The 24607-nt window shown below is 36.4% G+C and overlaps 2 protein-coding genes across 10 annotated transcripts in view; one reads left to right on the top strand and one right to left on the bottom strand.

The window, feature by feature from the left end:
* Positions 1-3532, top strand: part of SLC24A1 (solute carrier family 24 member 1) — a 33694-nt gene extending 30162 nt beyond the window's left edge. Inside the window, 3 exon segments of the mRNA XM_023757816.1 lie at positions 59-229; positions 1390-1443; positions 1445-3532. Of these exon segments, the coding sequence (XP_023613584.1) occupies positions 59-229; positions 1390-1443; positions 1445-1642 (423 nt within the window). The 3' untranslated portion in view covers positions 1643-3532.
* Positions 3533-5758: 2226 nt separating this feature from the next.
* Positions 5759-24607, bottom strand: part of DENND4A (DENN domain containing 4A) — a 94064-nt gene continuing 75215 nt past the window's right edge. For 5 of the 9 annotated variants that reach the window (XM_023757806.1, XM_023757807.1, XM_023757812.1 and 2 more), the window contains 13 exons: positions 23773-23904; positions 21143-22239; positions 18676-18865; positions 15223-15317; positions 13817-13992; positions 13581-13724; positions 12388-12586; positions 11691-11945; positions 10588-10705; positions 10442-10468; positions 9803-9965; positions 9560-9624; positions 5759-8347 (listed from right to left, as the gene is read on the bottom strand). In XM_023757806.1, coding sequence (XP_023613574.1) covers positions 8211-8347; positions 9560-9624; positions 9803-9965; positions 10442-10468; positions 10588-10705; positions 11691-11945; positions 12388-12586; positions 13581-13724; positions 13817-13992; positions 15223-15317; positions 18676-18865; positions 21143-22239; positions 23773-23904 — 2798 coding nt within the window. In that variant the 3' untranslated portion in view covers positions 5759-8210. The remainder of the gene's footprint in view (positions 8348-9559; positions 9625-9802; positions 9966-10441; positions 10469-10587; positions 10706-11690; positions 11946-12387; positions 12587-13580; positions 13725-13816; positions 13993-15222; positions 15318-18675; positions 18866-21142; positions 22240-23772; positions 23905-24607) is intronic. The other 4 variants (XM_023757810.1, XM_023757808.1, XM_023757809.1 and 1 more) reach the window with 4 other exon arrangements.

The raw sequence follows: 24607 nt of genomic DNA, 5'->3' as shown, positions 1-24607 counted from the left end.
GCCTCAGATTTTCCACTTGCTGTTGCCGTGGTTTCTTACTTCTGTTACTGTTTATCAGGTTGGTGAAACAATAGGGATTTCTGAAGAGATTATGGGTTTGACGATCCTGGCAGCAGGCACATCAATTCCTGACCTGATCACCAGTGTGATTGTTGCTCGGAAAGGCCTGGGAGACATGGCCGTGTCAAGCTCTGTGGGCAGTAACATATTTGATATCACCGTGGGGTGAGTGGCAAAGTTGCTTTTTAAGGAATATTAAGTAAGACTGGAAAACCTTGTGTTGGCTCTGTTCACTGGTTTTCTGCTTCATTCATTATACATGGAATAAAAGGGCATTTAAAGTATTAGTTTCTATAAGGCAACAAAGTATTCTCCCTTCATTAATCACAGACAGATGAGATAATAGAACTAAAATGCTGCCTGAAATGTAACTGACTGGAATTTATAGATGAGTTGAAAAATAAAGTCCATTAAATTCCATTACTAAATACAATCAAATGCTCTGCTCACTGACCTGCAAGGTGGTGGAGGTGGGGTTGGGACAATGACTCAGTCTCACTTCCTGATGTTCTTGTTCCTTTGCTTTTGGGTTCCTGCCAGCTATAAAAGCATTTTGTATAAACAAGCAAATGCTGCATCCTGCTGCACCCATTCCCTCACCTGGCCTATTTTCATTTCCCTAGTCATGCCCTGGACTTCAGTGGTGGCTTTGGTTTCATTACTTTGAATTTGTGTGTATGGGTGGGGCAGGGAAAGGGCATAGGAGAGCCCTAATCCCTAAGTAATTTAAAGGAATGTTGCCAGAACCGGTTTGGCTCAGTGGATAGAGCGTCGGCCTGCGGACTCAGGGGTCCCGGGTTCGATTCCGGTCAAGGGCATATACCTTGGTTGCGGGCACATCCCCAGTGGGGGGCGTGCAGGAGGCAGCTGATCGGTGTTTCTCTCTCATCGATGTTTCTAACTTTCTATCCCTCTCCTTTCCTCTCTGTAGAAAATCAATAAAACATATTAAAAAAAAAAAAGGAATGCTATCCTGAGCTGGGCCTTATCATAAAAATTTAGAGTTTAGAGTTACACATCAACAGATCTGGTTAGTCATACAGAAGTCATTTGGTATGAAGAAAAAAATAGTCAGACCTAGAAAACTTCAGTTTCAATCCAGGCTCTCCCAGTTATTAACTGTGAGCCCAAGGGCATGTAATTGAACTTTCCTGAACCTTGGTATCCTCTTCTGTGAAATGGGGCTAATATTTTCTGCTCTATTTCATAGATTGTGTGTGTGTGTGTGTGTGTGTGTAAAAATGAGTGCTTTGTAAATTGTAAAATACAGTTTAAGTATATGGGATGATTATAAACATGAAAAATACTCATTGTTTCTTCATCTCGCAGCCTGCCTGTTTCCCTGGTTGCTTTTTCTCTCTTATCAATGGACTACAGCCTGTTTCCAGTCAGCAGCAATGGCTTGTTCTGTGCCATCGTCCTGCTTTTTCTCATGCTCCTGTTTGTGATCTCTTCAATTGCATCGTGCAAATGGAGAATGAACAAGATCCTGGGCTTCACAATGTTCCTCCTTTACTTTATATTCCTGATAATCAGTGTGATGTTAGAAGATCGAATCATATCCTGTCCTGTATCTATCTGAGTCAGTCACTGTTGCTCAAAGTGGACATGGATCAGAAAACCATGCCAGCAGTTACTGTACCTCTTGGTACATTGATGAATGAACATGATCCAGGAGAGTGAACTGAGAGGCTGAGAGCATCTGATGTCAGTGTGATACAGGAGTGAAGGTTATTGTTGGGAACACCTGCAGCTCATTGTGATTAAAAATCTCACTTCTGGGGTTGGGGAGTGTATGGAGTTCCAACCCTTACTGCTACAGACAACTGTCACATGGACTCCAGTGAAAGGACCCCTGGAGTCAGAGGGTTTTCTACATGAGATACCTGGAGGGTTGGGACAGGCACAGTTAAGACAAGCCACCAAGCTCACGTATTCCTGATTATTAAAGGGCTGCTGATCCAAAAGATGCAGAGGTGGTCTCTGACCCTCCTGGCTCCTGCCCCAAGCACATGCTGCACTTCACGGTCTCCTCTTTTTCTGTTCAAAACATGAGGTTCTACCAGGTTTGTAATCATCACTGGTTCAGTTACTGGTGAGTTTAAGAGCTAAGGCTATAGGAAGAAATGAAATATAACAGGAATCACTTATCATTAGTAAGATGTGCACCAATATTTTATAGCTTAAAAGGATTACATTAGCTCTTACTGCATTTCTGAAAGTGAAATTAAAATAACCCAAGAAATTAAAATTTGTAATTTGCCCTTAAATTGGAAGGCCTGGATATGAGAGAAGGAAAACTACTCTAAGGGCTATTTAAAAATATGTACTTATTAGAAAGTCCAAGTTAGTGTTGTCTCCATCAAGCGGTCTCCTTGAGGGATTAGACATATAACACAGTGGTTGGTCCTGGCTCTGCCCCTCCAGCATATTCTCACCCAACAGTACAGCTGCTCCTAGTGAGTGAGAAGGTGGAGTTCAGTCAGTAGAGCCAAGTCTGGATTATAAAGTAAGAGATCCAGGGGGGCAAGGCCACTTTTGCATGTTAACCCAGATGGGATTATAAAGCAAGATTGATGTCTTGTGTGGCTTACAAGTGGAGATTAAGGCAATCACAAAGGAGAAATCCCAAAAATGCTTAGCACAATGGCAACACAGTGAGAACAAAAGTATTTCTACTTCCAAGGTATCTCGTGTAAAGGACACTTGTTTTTAAAAAGTGTGTGGTTATTTAAACATTTCATGTGGAATTTGAAGTGCTTGTATATTAAATACCAATGCTTACTGCTTTTACTAGCATCAAGTTAAGGGACACATGAGAAATGAAACAGTTCTATGTCCCTGGTTTCAGAGCAAAGGTCGCTGAGGGGACTGTAGATTATGATGGTAAATAGAGCTTTAGTTACAACATGAGAGAGGATTCACTGAAGACTAGAAGATAGCAGGACAGATGTGATATGAAAAAAAAATCAAACATTTTGGTGTTGATGGGCTGCGTTCAAAGAAAGTACTTCAGTCCATAATCCATCTTTAGTTTGGGTTAATTAAACTAATGGCCTCACTACCCCAGGATTCATGTTCTTTAGAAATGACTTTTATTCAGTTTCAATAAATTGTGAGTCCCATTGGTATTTTACAAACATGGTCAGAATGCTCCAGAGAAGACTGATGAAGAATATGGAGTCATATTCAAATTCCATATTCTGAAGTTATCCTCATTCCTGATGCTGCTGCAGTGCCCAGTCTCCACATGCCATGACCTAAGAACAGGAGGGAGATCCCAATGCCAACTCTGGGCGCCAGCCTGGTTTCTGCAGCCAATTCCAGCTAGCCACGGGGCATTCCTCCCCACTGATGGCCAGGGACCTGGTGCTCTTCCCCAGAATGACTGGGTGGGGAGTGATGGGACAGTGAAATGTTCTGTAATGATAAAGCTGCTTCATGATTAAAATAAACTCTAATGATCTAACAATCTTTTCCTAATCAGTGTACTGAATTTTTGGCATTTCTCTTTGCCTAGAAAGGAAGTTCTGATAACTTTACACTATGACAGAAAGGGTTAAGCATATAAAATGAAAGCTGGGTCTTGATGGGCGAGTAGGAATTCAAGAGGGAAAGGAGAGAAAGATTTCCGGGAGATGGAAAACTTATGTAACTTGTAAAAGATGCTTGGAAGTTAAAATTTTTGTCATACATTTACAGATCTATAATTTATTAAAATTGTGCTGTTTTAGAGATTAAATACTATCTTAAAATGTCAACATAATGTTGAGATGGTCCTTTCATTTGATAGGCAGAACAGATGTGATATGAAAAGATAGGACAGAATACAGAATAATCTGTATTCTAGATCATTCGTTCAGTCTAGAAAGTCCAAACTGTCCCCACAAGGGTGTCAGAATTGGAAGACTGGCTGAACAGATGGTTTCTTCTTCATTCCCCATGAGGTTTCATTTTCTTGATGGACTTGGGCCAAATTTCTAGTAATGTGAAACTCGTTCTAATTTAACGGGTTAAAATTCTATATGGTACCAGAAAAAAAGGCTACATTTCAAACTTATGAAAATTGGTATATGTTTAAATGGTTACTATACACTGCGAACAATATATTGCACTCTCATCTGAAAATGTTTCTATCAAATTATAGGCTTGGCCTTTTATAACACTGTCCATAGCCAGCAGTTCTCAACCTGTGGGTCGCGAACAATGAAAATACATCCTGCATATCAGATATTTACATTGCAATTCATAACAGTAGCAAAATTACAGTTATGAAGTAGCAATGAAAATAATTTTATGGTTGGGGGTCACCACAACATGAGGAACTGTATTTAAGGGTCGCGGCATTAGGAAGGTTGAGAACCACTGGATACCATAATTATCATTTATTTAAAGATTGAATACCAAAGGCAGCCAGAATTGGAATGTAATATTCTGGGCAAAGCCTAGTACATACAATTGAAGAACTGGTCGACCTTATGTGTCAGAGAATACCCTTGGTTCTGACCCCTTTTTTGTGGGCAGGTCATGCTGGAGGTGGGACTGGTCTCTATAAAAGGCATAAAGAGAGCTCATGATCAGGCTGTCTATCCCTGGGGAAGGGGGATCACTAGAACCAGCAGGACACCCTGGCCTAAGGCTGCCCACACACCCACGGCAACTGCTTCTGCTTTTCAGCCCTTCCCTGTGATGAGCAGGTAAAACCTGGAGAATTTCATTTAAAGAAAATTCCATCCGTTGCTCCAGTGGTCTATCACAGTACTGTGTTTGAAAAGAAAATCATTACATACAAAAGGAGGGAGCCATCCACATGAACAGCAACTGTGGAAAGGGCCACAGTAACTTTATCAGATGAGTTTGTTACCATCTCAGAGAGTAAGCCCAAGCACACAGATTTTTTTGAATCAGAGTCGGAAATTCCTATGTGAATTTGTACACTGCTGATTTTGTAAACAAGAATAATTAAGCCAGCAAATGTACTGTGAGGCCAGAGGAAGAGGGTAATATGAAGGTATTAAAAAGAAGATACCAAATACTGAGGATATGAAGGTAAACTGGTATGCAGCTGCTACAGAATTCAATTCGGAAGTAAAACTCAGCTTTGTGTCTAAACAGAAAGGGCTGAGAATACAAACTTGAGCACAAAGGTGGGCCAAGCGCAGTCTGCTCTTTCCCTTCCTGCTCTGAGATAAAGTGCCTGAAAGCAGCTTTCAAGTTCTAGTGGGAGAAATAAAAACAAAGCTGGGCTGTCACACTTTACCATACAAATGGGCATTTTCTTACCATATACTTACAAAGTATTTAGAATTCAACATAACAGCCTTCTATATACAGTAGGCTATCAATTGTTAGTTGCACTAAAATATCATAGTAATTACCAGCATAAAGTAAAATTAGTATTTATCACCTGAAATGCTGAACCAACATTTTCAGGGATCATTTCTCTGCATAAAAAAATGGAAGACATATTAGAAAATCTTACAATAAAACAGGCAGGTGATTTTAGGGTTTTAAAGCAAAAAAAACCCCCCAACAACACACAAAAACACAAAAACCCTCCAAACAATCACAAAAGACAAAAATCAGAATATGAACAAGCTGCACAACTCCCTACCTGACAATAGGATGAAAAGCTGAATATCTAAATATGATATAAAATACAAGTGTGTGACATTCAAAACACAATTGAAAAAAGTAGTAAAGTTATACCAGGACACAGAATGATTTATTTTCAACTATTAAACATATAAACAAAACCAAGAGTAAGAAAATCAGAGACAAATAATGTAGCAAAGGGTATTTCTCTCCAACACAATTGGCCATAATTCTCCAAAATGTACGGTCAACAGAGAAAAAACTGAAGGAAAGAATGTATAGAGTTATTTTAAAGGATGATCATATTTTAATTTTGTTTTGAAGAGTTTACCACTTCCTTTTCATGGTTCAGAGTATATTTTAAGACTAAATTTGTGTAAATAATATTCCTTGGGGATTAAAAGTAGGGGAAACAAAACCCAACCAAAAGCAGAAATAAAACTATGTGTGGGGGGAGGAGATACAAATTACATTCACTTTTCCAAATAAATTTGACCCATGAAGAATGGGCTTTACCTCACCGTTCTGGGTCAGATTTGAGATAAAAAAAAAAACTGTGATTCATATTGTGTTAAAGATAGGTAAACAATAGTGAAAGCTGTTCTTATAAGGGAAACAAACCAACCAATAAACAACAACAAAAGCCAGAATAGAACCCCAGAATCCTGTTTGGAGGGATGTTTGTGGGCAATGCCAAAAGCCTCACCTATCACATATTTCTTACTATCAACTTAAAGTGATTTAGAACAGCAGTCGCCAACCAGTGGTCCGTGAGGTCCGAAAGGTTGGCGACTGCTGATTTAGGTAGAAAACATAAGACAGAATGTGAAGCTTGGATTTGAATAGTAAAAGACAAAATTGGAGTGGTATTTACAAAGGAGAGGCAGACACATGTGCATAGCACCAGATTTTTCAAGTAAGCAAGTTCAGCCCCAAACTAACTGAACTAAAATTTTACATTTTTAAACTCTTCCCATTATTTTCCAGAGTAGAAGAAAGCTGTGAAATGTTTCAGCTTCGTGATAATCACTAATAGTGTGAACTCAAAAAGTGGTTTTCTGTAGCTGAGCTGATTCTAAGTCTCAGGACTTCATGTTATCCCCAGTCCAAATGTCCTGGACTCTACTGGCTTTATACACATAAATTGGGACCACCCATTTTTTTCTTTGAAATTGGCTAGAGAATTCCTTCCTTAATGACAATGTATGCAAACATACACACATATTGAAAATCTATAAATAATTCTAACAGCCAAAGAATACTTTTGATCAGAATTACCCAAAGAAAGTGAAATTAGAAATGATGAGATTAAAAATATATTTTAGAATCTATTCATGATGCTTAAATAATCAATTTATTGTCTGATTTCTGGACTTTACATTCCATAAACTTCAGATTCTGAAGGCTTGTTGAAAAAGCCAATTTCCTCAATATGGGAAATTCTCTCTGACTTTACTTTTAGAGAGTTATTACTTTTCTACTTTTGAAAAAAAATTGAATATTTATATGTGTATATAATATTAGCCGAAAACTCCAGGCCATATTCCCGATAAATACAGTACAATTTGCATCATACCCAATATTTTAGACATTAAGGTTAAAATCTGGAATAGAGTATATTGTCTGACATATTTCCCAACATAAATATTTATGTAGATATTAAAATTTAAGCTGATATTTGGCTTTGTAAGCTATTTCCCCTGTGGACTGTATGTATCTATTAGCAATAGAGAAATTTTGGAATTGTGGTATGCTGACCCTGATTTTGCAGAAACAGACTTGGAACTTCTGGGGCTCTCCTTCCACAAGGCTCAATGAGTCAGTCTGGGCAGTGCACACCCTTGTCATGACTCACTCACTGCAGTTAGGCGTAGGAGTACTAACATGCAATTCCAGGACAACACAGACACTAGCACTGACATTTTTTTAATCATTCCCCCAAGTAATAAAAAAAATATAGATAGATAGATATACATATAGAGATCTGCAGCTGTACCAGTTACTTCAAATAGCAGACAAGGAAAATAAGCACTTAATTGCTTGCTTTATAAGTTTAAGTTCATTTTAAGCTTGCTATATTAAGTTTAAAAATTAAAAAAATATCAACTTACTATAAACAATTTAAAATATGTATAATACAACTTCATGGTCAAAACATTTGACTAGTCTATGAAAACAGGAGATACTACATTAGTTCAAGTTTCATACATGAGTTTTCAATCTGTCTCTTACAAGAGAAACCATGAAAAGGTTGTTTTATTTTATGGGAACTAATTTTGTTTAGGGATTTCCCCATCACAAAACGAACTGATTGTTACAGGGAAAGTAAAGAAAAAAAGGAAAGGGGAAACAAAGTGGCTCTCTCCCTATTGGTCACTATTCTCTTCTTAAAATATTCTGTACATAAGCTATATGGACATTCTGAACCATTTACAAATTCATTTTCAAAAATTGAAGAAAAAAAGTGTAGAGTCTAAAAGTGTTATTTTATACACAGACTATACAATACATATTGAATGTACACACACACACACACACACACACACACACACATCTTAAAGATAAGGTTCTCCAAAGGTTTTTCGACATTCCATCACTCCTGTACTTGGCGGTCTATCACAGTTGTGTGTATTCTTGACTTGACTAGGTGTGAGACGATCGTATGCCATCTTGTATTCTTTATCAAATACATCTGAAAAAATTCACAAGAAACAAAGGCATAAAGAAATTTATATTTGATTTTGATAACAACCAAGTTTTGTAATACTACAGAACTGCAAAATTAAAGGCCAAGAAGGAATCTTGAGGTCTTTTCTGACAACTAAAGGACCACAGAATTTCAGAACTGGAACATGGGAACTTTAGAGTCCATAGCTCTTTAGCTCTTTAGAATGAGATTACACAGAACAGTGAAATTTAAAGCTTTAAGATGCCAACTTTTAAAAATGATTTCCCCCCCAAATTTTAAAACTGAGGTAAAATATATATAACATAAGATTTACCATCTTAACCATTTTTAATTGATTTTTTTTTAGGGAGAGGGAGAGGGAGAAGGATATCGATCTGTTGTTCCACTTATTTATATTGATTCTTGTATGTGCCCTGACCGGGGATTTAACCTCAACCTTGACGTAATGGGACTATGCTCTAACCAACGGAGCTACACAGCCAGGGCTGCCATCTTAACCATTTTTAACTCTACAGTTCAGTGGTATTACATACATTCATAAGGTGCAACCATTATAATCATCCATCTCCATTAACTCTTTTCATCTTATAAAACAGAAACACTAAATACATTAAACAATAATTCCCCATTCTCCACTCCTCCAGCCCCTGGCGACTACCATTCTACTTTTGTCTCTATGAATGTGACTACTATAAGTACTTCATAAATGGACTCATATAGTATTTGACTTGTTGTGACTGGCTTATTTCACTTAACATAATGTCCTCAAGATTCATCCATATTGTAGCATATGTCAGAATTTCCTTCCTTTTTAAGACTGAATAATATTCCATTGTATGTATATACCACATTTTGTTTATGCACTCATACTTCAATGAACACTTGTTTCCACATTTTAGCTATTATGAATAATGCTGCTATGAACATGGGTGCACAAATGGCTCCTTAAGACTCTGCTTTCAATTCTTTTGGGTATATATCCAGAAGTGGAATTAATGGATCATATGGAAATTCTATTGTTACCTTTATTATTAACATTACCAAAATATCAAAGTATCTCATATCAAAAAAATAAAAGAAAAAAGTATATTATAGGAATATACATTAAAATAATAAAGACAACCAACATAAAAACTATAGAATATATTGAAAGTATGCACACACATATTTTTAATGATATATAAGTATTACATGTTAAATATTATGCAGAATTACCTATATCAATATTTTCTCTTCCCAGTGCCACAAGTGAGAGAAATAATATTTCTCTATATAAACTCCTGGGAGGGGGTGGGGGGAGAAGGGAAGAATGGAGAAGATAATTACTATGCATATAGTTTGTTCATTTTCTACAAAAATTTTTATGCTAATATAAGCATGAGATATTCTAACAAATACTAAGCAAACAACATTAATATGCCTAGAGGACCAATATGTTCATTTAAGATAATGACTTACCTCTGTCTTTTAAAATGAGGACATTTATTCAGTGTCTCTAAAATCTGACTCATTGGTCCATAGACATCATTCATTTTGATGCTTTTTACCATATTTTTCAATAGTTCCTGGCTAAATGAATTATCACCTTTTTGTAATAAATGGACCATTGGATACTTATGGGCTGTAAAAGAACCAAAGAGCAGTTGAAGGAAAATGTTCTTTGTAGAAAGGAGAATGAAATTAAGCAGTAACTGATAGCTGGCAAAGAAGTTACAAAGCACTAAAAATAAATGAAGGGCAATAGAAATCTTAAAATGAAGAAAGAAAAAAGAAAATAAAAAAGATAAATAATGATAAAAATAGGCCGAAAGCTTTTTTGGCCTCAAAGACAAAACTTAAAAATACTGTTCTCCTTAATATAGCTCCTGGGGGAAGTTCTACATCAGCAGCCCAGATGGAAACAAACAAACAAAAATAAATATAAAGAAGAAGTTGGGATAAGCAATGTGCTAAAAGCAGAACTCTACAAAACATAACCCCTCCAGCACATATACAACACTACTTAAAAAACAAACCCAAAAAACACAAAACAAAAAATAAAAAAACCCTTGACCTCCATAGAAGATAAGCACTAAAGGCATTAAACTTAACACTCACTCTCAAACAAAAGAGTACGATTTTGACCTGTAAGACAAAAAGTAGTATAGTAAAATAAAAGTCAGTTATACATTAGTTTAGGCTATTTAAAGTAAGTAGAGATTACTCTCATATAAAAAAAGCCAGCATTCTATGATAGCACTTACTGTGGGCATTCCAGAGGATATACAAGGGCTGTCCTGGATCCTGATGTAATTTCATATTGTCCCATAACATTTGTATTAAAACATATTTACTATCTTCAGACATACAGTGGCGGGGAATCTGTGTTGAAGAATAAACAAACATTCATTAATGATCCTTACATAATGTTTTGTAAATATCTTATAAATAACCTTATAAATATTTTTTTCAGATGTATGTGTGCAAGATATAAAGAGAACAGCAAATGACTGGTTTGTATGCATTTTCTATTGACTGAAGGAAGATGGGCTGAGTTGAGAATCTAATGATCTCTAAAGTAAAGTGATCTCTGCTCTGAAGCAGATTTTACAAAGTTCAGAGATCTGTGAGAAAGGGTAGTATGAAGGGCTAATCTCTACCAGCCTATGACTGAAGTCCAAACAAAGATAAATCAGGCAGCCCCATTCTACATCAGTCCAAGACCCTAGGCCAGATGACTCTGACTGACTTAACCTTCAGACACTCATTCATCATGCACTGAAAATCCAAAATGTGTGCACCATCACCATAGATATAAAACACAAGAAGGAGAATACAAGGTTTCTGAACTTAGAGGCTTTACAATTTCGTGGTGGTGATAGCATATGAAAAGTAAAAACACTTTTACAGAACAACACATCAAAAATACAAATGAACATATAACAAACTGACTACCTAAATGTTAATCAAAAACCCAGAGTAAAGGAATGAAGAGAATGGTAGCACATGACTACAATATGAATTAGAGAGATCCTCTTAAAGAAGTGTCAGGCTTGTTTTTGAAGGAGGTATGAAACGTGAGTGGGGCCAACTCACAAACTCTTTTCATGAGTCATTTACAGTTAATTCTTGAGGCCATAATTAAAATGCAAGCCCATTTTGTATAAATTTTACAAGAAGGCTAAAAAACATGACTAGACTGTAAGAAGAAAAATTATTTGTAAACACAATTTGATCAATCTTATTCATCTAATGATTAAGATGGTTATTAAAAATAGCATAAACATTACTTTTTTGCCATTAGGAATATGCAAACATTACAATGGTGACAATAGCATTGTCTTTTAGTTAATTTTTACTCTCATACCTTTGAATACTTGTTACAATGCTCAGAAGAAAGAATCAATCCAGGTAAGTTACTAGGCAAGTCAAGACGTCTAAAATACCACACCAGGTTCCAAAAAACAATTGGATGATGATCCACAAAGTCTGCCACTGTTATTGCATGATCGCCTTCATTTTCCAATAAGCTTTCAAGTTCCTTCCATACTACTAAAGGACTGAGATATGGGACAGTGATAGGATCTGGACTTGGGAGGTGCCATTCTAATCCTAAAGAATCCTGTTGAATAAATAAAAACCATAAATGGTAAATACAAGATTTATGATACTAAGTCATTAAAAAATTTCCTGTCAATGTTTTCCATGTAAGTAGAAAGGTGCTATAATTGTATCATGGAACAAGAAACTCTCCTTGACAATAATAAAATTAAAGCTGGCCCTGGCCAGGTGGCTCAGTTGGTTGGGACATCGTCTGGTACACCAAAAAGGTTGCTGGTTCGATTCCCGGTAGGGGCACATATGGGAGGAAACCGATGGATGTTTCTCTCTTACATTGATGTTTCTCTCTCCCTCCCCCCGCCCCCCCACTCTCTAAAATCAATAAACATATCCTCGGATGGAAATTTAAAAAAAATTAAAGCTAATAAGGCTGTTTCGGACAAGGTGAACAAAATCATGTAAATGATCAATGTCCAAATTTTTAAAAACACCGAAATACATACTGTAGCTCCTTGTAAAGTAGTTGGCAGGCTGCCTGTAGGAATTAGCTTCTGCCCTCCAGTGTCTTCCTTATCCAAGGGACCAGAAGTACTGACACTCCTGGTCATTGGAAATATTGGACATTTTGATATAGCTGTTTTTGATCTATCAGCAGGGATCTGAATACTTCGGGCATATGTATTTTCCAGCCGTTTAGATTTGCTTGGGTATTGAAAAAAGAAAAAAGCATATCATTGTCTAGATTGACTTTATTTCTCTAGAAAGACCATATTCTTCTCTTTAGCATCAGTGCTGGACATAGCAAAGTAAATCTAAGGAACTCAGGCTTCAGCTTGGAAAAAAGGAATATATTTTTAAGTAGTCTAGTCATGTTAAATTTCCTTTTTATCCAGTGCACTTTAAATATTCAAGAGTCAATTAATTATTCAAAAACAGTTAGTGGACAACTCTTATACAGCAGGCCCAGATAATATAAAGCAGAGAAAATAAGCATCTATTCTTTCAGCTAGTGGGAAGGGAGATTCCCACCTATTTGTAAGCTAGTGGCAGTCAAAGTAAGGGCTACAACAGACCTGTGATGAAAGATAGTGCACACACAGATTTGCAATTTTGCTGCCTACGCATTTAGGATTAAACAGATCATACCAGCCTGCCAGTACTATGCAGGCATTTTCTTTTGCACATGCAGCTATTAATATGCCAGCTATCTATATTTGGCACTTCTCCAAAATGAATTTTAAGCGTAGATTTATTTATATTAGGCTTACTGTATATGTCTTAAATTTTACAGTTCCTTTATCAGCTCCAAATGTTTTTTTAGATTATTAAATATTCCTAAGTAGAAGATTAAATATTCCAAAATAGTAGTACTGACTTAATTCCTGAAGAGATAGACACAAGAGAAAGGTGTTTATTATAAACTTCAAGTGTTCTACAAAATTTTTACCTTTAAAATACTAGTAAACATTACATTATATGAATTATATAACTGATACCATGAGGATTCATAGAGTATAAACTATAATTAAACATTTAGGTTATTAAGATAATTTTAATATTGTTTTACTTAGAATTTAAGTTTATGAATCTATTATACATAGCAACTTAAACCTTAAAATGTTCATCTAATTCTTGTCATTATCAAAAACATATATTATATAAATTGTTAACATATAGTTCCACATAATATACTCACCTATTTAAATCAAAATTCCCTTGAACAGAGATAACAGATGTGTCAAGACCAGAGGCTGATGTTGAGATATAAGACTGCCTTCCCTGACTTGAAAAGGATGGAAAATGCATATTTTCTATTGATGGACTTGACTTCAAAAAGTATCTGCAATGTGAATTAAAGGAGCTTATTGAGAAAGGAGAGATTCTAGGAAATGTGACTCTTAAACATGAAGAAAAAAAAGCATAAATCATTACCTTCCAGGTCGTCTTAAATCTCTTATCTCGATATTCAAAAAGGGCAAGAAAAGATTGCCACAAAATGGGCATGTAGTATTGAGATTTGAATCATCTGCTGTCCAGCCAGCCATGATTTCTTCATCATGGACAAGACAATCACAAGTTCTACACCGAGAGCAACTTGAGATGAGAACCTGTGGGAGAAAATGGCACTGTATAAAGTAAGCTGGTTAGTGCATATTATAAATTAAAAACAGTTCAATTCATAAATATACTAGGACACTAAAATGCAGAAGGATTTGGAAGTTACAAACAAAATATGAATTACATTCAATGCATTATATATTTACCTTTAACTATTTCAGCTAAATCTATTCCAAAATTTTTGCCTGAAAAGGAAACTTGCATTTAAGCAAGCATTTTAACCACTATAATTACTAAAAAAGCCTGCCATGGAAAAGTAAACACAAGCATAATTTGTTAGTACCCCAAATAAGTATTTGTAATTACACATTATAGATTTGTGCTACTCAAAGTGCGGTCATTGAACAAATGCTAGTCCACAAATTCTTACTGGTTTGTAATAAATAAAGAAATTGAAGGGACGATTTAGAAACCTTTAAAGTAATTTGTCAATGCTGTAACAACTAAGTGTGTGATCAATGTATTTTGCAAGAGTATCAGCCATGACAGATTGGAGATTTAAAACAACAATAAACCCCTGGTCTGTCACTAAAGATAGTTGCTGTGGATGAACATAAATATTGTCTTTACATTAATAAAATGTAGAAATTCCTGAAGTCATCAGAAACTTTGTAAATTGCAACATCAGTGCTCATTGTTTATTTTCCAGCGACATACAAATTTATTCTCCAGTTTTATGCAAATGTATCTGAAAGTAAATTATACCTAAAAATTAGGGGAAAATATTAAAGGGTAAAAGAGTAACTTTTTCATTGTAAGAAAATGAGATAGAGCAGCACATCCAGCAGATAGCTACATCAAACTGATACAAAGAATGAAAAACATGATGGAAAAAGTTGACACAAATGCCAAAATGGCTCCCTGTATCTTCATCAAACAAGTGTGCTTGCACAGCAAACTTGGTTGTTAAGTGTTTAAGATGAAAAATAAAAATTCAAAGAGAATATACATATAACAAGGGATAAATATAAATGTTGAAATGAAAATGCTTTTGTATGTTGATAAATCTCAAAGGAACTTTTCTAAACAGAGGAAAATGGTATGACTTCAACAATCTGAAATACTAGATATTTTGAGTTCATTCAGGTGCAACATACATTTTGAAATTTTCAGATACTACATATTTAACATTTTATTACTCCACCCAAGACCATCAATACTTAAGAAATGTAACTTTCATAAAGCAGTACATAAAAATGTTCTTTTGATTAAAACTGTACCTCCATTGCATAGTTCTGGAAGATATTTGTATTACTCGTGTTGCAGGGAGATGCCACCTCTGATTTCCCAGGTAAGGCAAACTTTGACAGGGATCCTGTCCATTATTAAAAAACAAAGAGCGAAACCATTAAAACTAATGAGAAAGGATATGAGAATCTTTCACTTTCTTAAATTTTCTGATAAAATGTCAAACTGTTCTACTCAAAATAGTAAAGGTAATTTAAGAAAAAAACACACAAATAAACAATGAAAAATGTTTTTCAATGTATATGTTTTTGTTTTGAGTGTAAACCTAAGGAAATGTGCTCTAATTCCTGATTCTCACATGCTTGGTGTGTTCATCACTCAATATTAAGCACTTTATGTGTACAGAGTAGAAGGCATTCTAGCTGTTTGTAATTACTATTTTGCTGTTTGTGTTTTTCCATGTTTAAAATACAAGAAAAATTTAGTACTAAGGTTTAAAAAATATAAAATAGCTAATCTTATTTCAAATCATGAAAGGCTCTAAAAATTAGGAAAGAGTTTCCAAGTATATTCTTAAGAGCAATGGGATATTAATAAGTACTAAAACAACAACAACAACAAAAAGGGGATTTCTGTGGTCAAATCAATTGTTGACAGTGATTATATCTTGTTAGTAAAACTAGAGGTAATCTATACCTTTTGTTTTTCCCTAGCAGCTATTAAATTTTATGAATGAGCACTGGTAATTTAGTATATATAAAGGTAAAAAAAAGTAATTACTAGTTCACAAGAAATAGAGAGGACAGGAAAACTTGTTAAATACCACCATGGGCATGCAATCAGCATAACCCAGACTAATGACCTGATTACTTCAGCAAATAAGTGATGGGGGGTGGGGGGAGACTGCTCCAGAGAAACCACTGGCCCTAGGCCCTGCCACACAGAGATGGAGGCAGAGAGAGAGACCTAAAGCCTCACATCATCCATTAGATGCTTAGAGCTGGTGGGAATGGCAGTTCTTTCCTTGATGGCTCCCCAATAAATAACCTTCTGTAATCCCTCTCTGCTAATGCTAGTTTAAAGTTGCTTTCTAATATTTGCCTTGACTGATTCAATAATTTATGTGGGCACCTTTGTATCTAATGAATCGTCAGTAAAGAATAAATATTCATTTTAACAAGTATAAATCAGGTTGTGAGCTAAGTTTTATTTGCTTAGCACACCAAACTATTCTGTTATTCTTTAAAAAAAAAATAGGAGGGAGGGGAGTTAATCACCTGATTTCTTCATGAATATATGACAAAGGGGAAAAAATAAGAGAGGGAACAAAGATAAAAGGGAGTTAATAGACATCAACCAAATGCAACAGGTAGACCTTGTTTGGATCCCAATTTGAATACATCACCTAAAAAAGAGCATTATGAGATAATTGTGGAAATTTAAATAAATATTTAATATAAGATATACAATAACTATTGTCATATTAAAAATACAATGGTATTACAATTATGTTTTCAAAAAATGAATGCACCACAAAAGATACATACCATATGAGTCCATAAAATGTTTAAAAATAGCCATGCTAACATACAGTATTAGAAGATACTTATTTATTTATTTATTTATATACTTGTTTAGAAGGACCTAAATAGACACTTTTCAAAAGAAGACATTCAGAAAGCCAAGAGGCATATGAAAACATGCTCAAAGTCACTAATCATCTAAGAGATGCAAATCAAAACAACAATGAGGTATCATCTCACACCTGTCAGAATGGCTATCATCAACAAATCAACAAACGACAAGTGCTGGAGAGGATGTGGAGAAAAAGGAACACTTGTGCACTGCTGGTGGGAATGCAGACTGGTGCAGCCACTGTGGAAGACAGTATGGAGTTTCCTCAAAAAGTTAAAAATGGAAATACCATTTGACCCTGTGATCCCACTTCTAGGAATATATCCCAAGAAAACAGAAACACCAATCAGAAAGGATATATGCATCCCTATGTTCACAGCAGCACAATTTACCATAGCGAAGATCTGGAAACAGCCTAAGTGCCCATCAGCAGATGAATGGATTAGAAAACTGTAGTACATCTACACAATGGAATACTATGCTGCTGTAAAAAGGAAGGAATTCTACCATTTGCAACAGCATGGATGGAACTGGAGATCATTATGCTAAGTGAAATAAGCCAGTCAATGAAAGAAAAATACCACATGATCTCACTCATTTATGGATAATAAAGACCATTATAAACTGATGAACAAAAGTAGATACAGAGGCAGAGCAGCCTCGAACAGACTGTCAAACTATAACCGGAAGGCTGGGGAGGGTTGGGGGGCAGAAGGGGGGTGGAGTAAGAGATCAACTGAAGGACTTGTATGCATGCATATAAGCATAATCAATGGACATAAGACTCTGGGGGGTAGGGGAGGTCGGGGGATTGTCAAGGGGGGGAAAGGAGACATATGTAATACTCTTTGTAATACTTTAAGCAATAAAAAAATAAAATAAAAATAATAATAAAAGGGTAATATGCAAATTGACCCTAACAGCAGAATGACTGGGAATGACTGGTCACTATGACACACACTGACCACCAGGGGGCTGACGCTCAATGCAGGTGCTGCCCCCTGGTGGTCAGTGCGCTCCCATAGGGGGAGCTCTGCTCAGCCACAAGCCAGGCTGATGGCTGCCAGCACAGCGGTGGTGGTGGGAGCCTCTCCTGCCTCCTCAGCAGCGCTAAGGATATCCGACTGCAGCTTAGGCCTGGTCCCCGCTGACAAGTGGACATCCCCCGAGGGCTCCTGGGCTGCCAGAGGGATGTCTGACTGCCAGCTTAGACCCGATCCCCCAGGGAGTGGGCCTAAGCCAGCAGGCAGACATCCCCCGAGGGGTCCCAGACTGCGTGAGGGCACGGGCCAGGCTGAGGCCCCCCCCCCCCCAGTGCACAAATTTTTGTGCACCGGGCCTCTAGTTATTTATAATAGTCAAAGGCTGGAAACTTAATATCCATCAACAGAGAAGTGGTTAAAATAAAGTATGATACACTGACACATGATGACCTATGCAACCATAAAAATGAATGAGGGACAATGTTATGTGATGATATGTAATGATCTATCGTTAAGTAAAAATAAAGGGGGGGGAATGGCAAGGTATTTCTAGTAGGTTACCTTTTGAATAACAAGACAAGGAGGTAATAAGAATACACACACATGCACACATGGGCCTATTATTTTTTCAAAAAGCAACAAAGGAAGGATAAACCAAAATGAATAAAAATGGTTGGTTACCTCTAGTGACGGAGAAAACAAATGAAGGGGATGGGGATGGATACTAGGCTTCTCTGAAAATGCCTTGGTTCAATATTGTTTTGACTTTGGAGGCATGCATAATCTTGTACAAAAATAAAACATACAGGGAAAAAAAGTAAAGGTACCACCTATCAAATGAAATATGACAATACTGTCTGAACAAACCTTCTAGGGAGGCAGAACTTCCTAGGCTTGTTCTACTGAAATCAATGCCCTTAGTCCTTGTGGTAGTACTGCACTCTTGGGAGGAAGTGGCTCCTTCCAACTCAGGGCCGGCATCTTCATCCGTTAAAGAGGTAGATTCAGAATCCTGGGCTCCCACTGAAGAAAGACTGGTACGATCAGAACTTTGATCCTAAGGACATAATTATAAGCTTACTTTCCTTCATATTTAGAGTATCATTTAAAAAGTCACTTCTAAGGCAGAGGAAGTACTTAATTACTCAGATGATCAGTTAATCAACATTACCAAAAAAAAAAAAAAACCAAAACAAAAAGCATAATTTTTTAGTAGTTTGCAATAGTAGTTGATAACTAGATTCCCTGAGGTAAAGAAAAGCGCATCTGAAAATTACTTTGTGCAAACTACTTTGGACCAACATGTGCTATAGATCAATTTTTAAGACAGCATTTTAAAATTAGATCAAAGTATCTGTTAGTAAGATAACCTTGCTGACTTTATAAATCTCTATTTATTGTTAATTTCCTCTCTGTGAATCTCAGCCCAGGATGATACCTTAGAAATACATTTTATTCTTTAAAATTTATGTTTACATTTTATTCTTTTTTCACAATAATCCAGGCTATAAAGACATATATTTCTAGTTTTCACTTTTGAGAACACCAACGATAATTTTTTTCTGTTTATACCATAATCCGTAAGAAAATCTACTAGATACAAATTTTTGTAGGCAGAAAAAAATTAATATCTATAATTCTACTGCCCAGATAATACAATTTATTTTTTTCTAGTCAAGTGTATGTTACTGAGATGTTATTTATAAAATTATTTGAACATTTTTATGGGCTTTTTGGCTACATCTCGTTGTTGTTTTTTTTTTAAAATATATTTTTATTGATTTTTTACAGAGAGGAAGGGAGAGAGATAGAGAGTCAGAAACATCGATGAGAGAGAAACATCGACCAGCTGCCTCCTGCACACCTCCCACTGGGGATGTGCCCGCAACCAAGGTACATGCCCTTGACCGGAATCGAACCTGGGACCTTTCAGTCCTCAGGCTGACGCTCTATCCACTGAGCCAAACCGGTCTTGGCTCATTGTTGTTTTTTTAATTCTACTGGGCCATGAGTTGATGCTCAACCACTGAGCAACACTGGCTGGGCTATATTTGATTTTTTTAAATAAATAATTATCTGGTGAAATTTTCTAATTTGGGAGCTATTTTTTAAACCAATTTTATGTATTTTTTTGAACATAATTATTTCAAAGTCTTCTGCTATTCAAGTATTTGGATCTCCTAAAGATCTATTTCCAATATCTGTTTTTCATTTGTTTTTTAGTTATGGTCTTGTCTCTTGGCATAGCTATTTTTAATTGAACGACAGAATATAAAAAATTGTATGGACTCCAGATGTTGTTCTATTTCTCTAGAAAGGGTACACTTTTTCCTCTTTCTGATAAAGGCTGATTATTTTAATTTAACCCCAGACCGAACTGAGTCAAGCCTGGGTTTCAGTTTTGGTCAGGCCCAGTCTACCTCCAGTTTGCCAATGCTCCTAAGGTATAGCTCTACAGGACTTCCAACTAAGGGCTTAGTGTATTAACCAGCACCTCCACCCCCTTGCCCAGCAGCTCATGAACTCTAGCTATTATATTCCCAGTACCATAAAACTTCTTATCTGTCAGAGACTTTCTGCTTACCTTTTTTTTTAGCCTCCTGTCTTTTCAGTGTTTGGAAAATGTCTTGAAGGAAAAAAATTGTGTATTCGAAGACCCTCAAGTCTCCAATTTTATTTCTCCAGCTCTACATAAGATCTCCAAAGCTCTGCTGCCCCCTTCACCTCTCCATAGCCCTCTGATATGGCAAAGCCTGGATTTGCAAATTCTTGCTCTGTGCTCAAAACAAGCAAATGACCTCAGGGAAAAAGTAGCTATAGAACTTCAGCTCACCTCTGCAAGTCTCCTCTCTCTAAAATCTTGTCCCTCTACTTTCTAATTGCTTCAGCAGTTCTCTGATGACTCTGAACAGCTACTTTCTATATTTCATCTAGCTTTTTGTTCTTAGGAGGTATGTAGACAGATCACAAGCTACTCCATCCTAACCAGGAAAAGTCCTATGCCTGGCTGGTAAGTTTTGAAGGCATGCTAGACACTGTCTGAAAAAAAATTTTCATTTTGAAGGAAATAATGAAGTGAGCATTTTCAGATAACACAAATTTTTACTCTAGCAACAAATCACTTCCTTTCAAAATCTAACTATAAACATAACCTTAGTCAATTTTTTTCAAGTTTTAATTCTGATACTTACAAACCTCAGACATCTGAAGAATCCTTTTTAAAAACTGTGTTTAAGGAGAATGTAAAAAAACCCAACCCCAGACATCTCTACAAGTAAGGGAATTTTGGTGGTGAAGGATAAAAGGAAAAGTAGAAAATACTAACAATATGTACCTTAGATGGTGTGGTATACATGGTGAATCTTGAATACCATTTACTTGCTTTCTCTGCAACGCCTTTTCCAGCAGTGAACATACTGTTCCTTAGAACATCCAGTTTAGGTACTAGTAGTGTATCTAAATTAAATGAAGGTGATGAATGGGTAAATGCATCTTGAGTTTCTTCCCTAAATGGGCAAGAAGGCGAGAAGGCAGGAGAAGACCAGAGTCTATCCCTTGGTCTGTCTTCATTTTTTGTATAACTTTTAGATTTGGTAAGTCTCATTGGCCTAGGAGAATTAGGAGGCAGGCTAGATCTTCTACACGCCTTGACCAATGTTGGACTTTTCTTATCAGTTAATTTATCATCATATGCCCGTTGTAAATCAATGCTTGGTGTCCGACTTGTCAAAGGACTGGTCATGTTATTCATATACATCACGATTTCTTCAGCTAAATCACGCCTAGCAGATGGTGTTGAAACGCTTTTGGTTTCATCTTCATCTTCTTCCTCCTCTTCTTTTTGCTGCTGCTCAGTCTCAGCAACCAAAAGAGAGAGGGGATCAAATCCTGTTGCAACATCAGTTTTTTCAAAGGGTTTTACTGAAAAGCTGCTATTCATACGTTGAATCCTTTTGGGATTTTGTGTGGCAACATATCCCATTTTTGACCCACAGGTTTCACTGTCTAAATCTTCTAAGTCAAAAATTACTGGAGAATCCACTTTATCTGCCAAACAATTTGAACCATCAAAAGGTGTGTCATCATCACTAGATTCCTTTTCTAGACTATCTCTTTTTGATCGTAAAGTTGGCCTTCCAATATCAAGACTATTTGGTCTTTTGCTTTTTGAGATAACATGTGAAAGAATTTTTGCATCAGCTCCTAATTTTTCAACCATATCTCCAGGGTTTGCTTCCTGGTTAATTCTATTGAGCATAAGTCCCATCATCACTCCACTATGATTGCGGTTTCTATTTCCCCAGGACATTTGCTGCTGCAAATTAGGTTCACTGCCATTTTTATCTCTTTTCCTGAAGCATCTACTTTGAATGTTTCCTGCTTCATTTGTATCCTCAAACGATGATATTAAGAGTGGCTCAGATGTGCTTTCTGAAAAACAAGAAAAGTTTTAGCTATAAAAAATGTAATGTGCTATTATAAGTTGTCTTAAATATTTAAATACTAATAATGAAAATGATAATAGTAAGCACTCATCAAGTGTCTGCTATCTGACTGATACTATACTAGGTACTTTACTTACATTGTCTACCCATAATTATTCCAACATCCTTATAGCTTGAGAGAGATTAATTATATAGCCCAAAGTTGTCCAGTCCTTAAATAACAGAACTGGGATTAAAACCCAGATTTGACGAACTATAAAAGGTATACTCCTAGATGTTAGACAGCACTTCTTTTTAAAACTTATAAATTAAAATTAATATTTACTCATGGTATACTTAATAATATTATCCTATATAATTAAAGGCTAAAATGCAAATCGACAGAACGTCGGAACAACCAGTCACTATGACGTGCACTGACCACCAGGGGGCAGACACTCAACGCAGAGCTGACCCCTGGTGGTCAGTGTGCTCCCACAGGGGGAGTACCACTCAGCCAGAAGCCAGGCTCATGGCTGCCGAGCTCAGCGGCGGTGGTGGGAGCCTCTCCCGCCTCCGCGGCAGTGCTAAGGACCCTGGAGGGTTCCCAGACTGCTAGAGGGAGCAGGCTGGGCTGAGAGATCCCCCCTCCAGTGCACAAGTTTTGTGCACCGGGCCTCTAGTTGTTAATAATAATATTCATGTTAATTCCACTAAATTGATTAAATAACAATAGTTACTACAATTATGGTTGTATTAGATGACCTTAAAAATCTGAGTCTTCTGCCTATAAAAATGAAAAACCAAACCAATTAAAGGCAGCTGTGATAGTTTTATCCACAAAAAATTATTATTATTTTATATGTTTTTATTGATTAAAAAGAGAGGGAGGGAAAGGGGGAGAGAAATAGAAACATCAATGATGAGAGAGAATCATCGATCAGCTGCCCCTGCATGGCCCCTACTGGGGATCAAGCCCACAACCCGGACATGTGCCCTGGCTGGGAATCTAACAGAGACCCCCTGGTTCATAGGTTGATGCTCAACCACTGAGTCACACTGGCCGAGCAAGCATTACTATATTAATAAATATAAAATAATATATAAAAAGCACTTTAAAAAGAAAAAATATTATGTATTGTTATCTAAACAATCTGAAGGACTATCCTTTTGCCCCTGAAAAACCAGGAACAATGTCTTCACTAAGCTTATAAGCTTAATTTAAAAACTGGCGAGGTATACTGTACCCTCAGACTGATCATCTCAATTGCTCCCACTTCCCCCTTCCCAAAAGTCCCAACAGTCCAAACTCAAAAGATAGTATGTAGCTTGTAAGTTTGTCCCTATACTTTCTTATCATAAAAACTTGAATAAAGTATACTATAAAATACAGAATTCAAGCTACTAAACTATACTATGTGAGGATGCACAAATATATAAAAAATAATCCTGGAGAATGAACACTTAAAAAAATAAATATTTACTAGAAATACAGATACAAGATATACAGCACATAACAGAGGTATACTATTCAACTTACCTGTGCCTTCTGCCGATATTTTATCAGCACTGTTGTTATTTGTACCACTGAGGCGAACTATACTGGAAGAACTTTGATAATTGAGCTTAGGAAGACAATCAGCACTTCCTTTTGCACTCTCACTCTCTGATACTGTAAAGATTAAAATGAAATTGGTAAGATGAAAACTATATACATCATATAAGGCATAAAAAGAAGTAGCTTTTGGTTCTAAATATTTCTTCTCCAAATAGGTAATAAGAAATTATCGAACACCTCTGTATGAATTTGTCAATCACAAGTAATTACACTGATTTGAGGTCTCAAGGTATATGTCAAATTACTATGTACTGGTTATGAATGAGGTCCATGCATACATTTTATATCACTTCTTTGGTTGTAAAACACTGTTTTCAATGGGAAGAGGCAAGGGTGAGAATATAAGCAACAGACCATTAATAAAAGCATTAAATAAAAATATTGTTAAACCTCAGGAAAGAGCCATTGTTTGGCCCTGGCCGCGTGGCTCAGTTGGTGGGAGCATTGTACACCAAAAGGTTTCAGGTTTCAAACCTGGTCAGGGCACATACCTAGGTTTTGGGTTTGATTCCCGGTTGGGGCGCATACAGGAGGCAACTGATTGATGTTTCTCTCTCACATCAAAGTTTCTCTCTCTCTCTCCCTCCTTTTTTTCTAAAATCAATAAAAACATACCCTCAGGTGAGGATTTAAAAAAAAAGATTCACTGTCTGAAGAAATAGATTTCTATTACAAGAAGAATAGTATTTACTAGTAATTTGAGAGTGGTTGTGCCACTAAAACTATACACTTCACACATGAAGATTTGTATGTTGGA

This window comes from Myotis lucifugus, unplaced genomic scaffold (assembly GCF_000147115.1).
Source record: "Myotis lucifugus unplaced genomic scaffold, Myoluc2.0 scaffold_115, whole genome shotgun sequence".
Classification (NCBI taxonomy): Eukaryota; Metazoa; Chordata; class Mammalia; order Chiroptera; family Vespertilionidae; genus Myotis; species Myotis lucifugus.
This window is presented reverse-complemented; position numbering and strand designations above follow the sequence as displayed.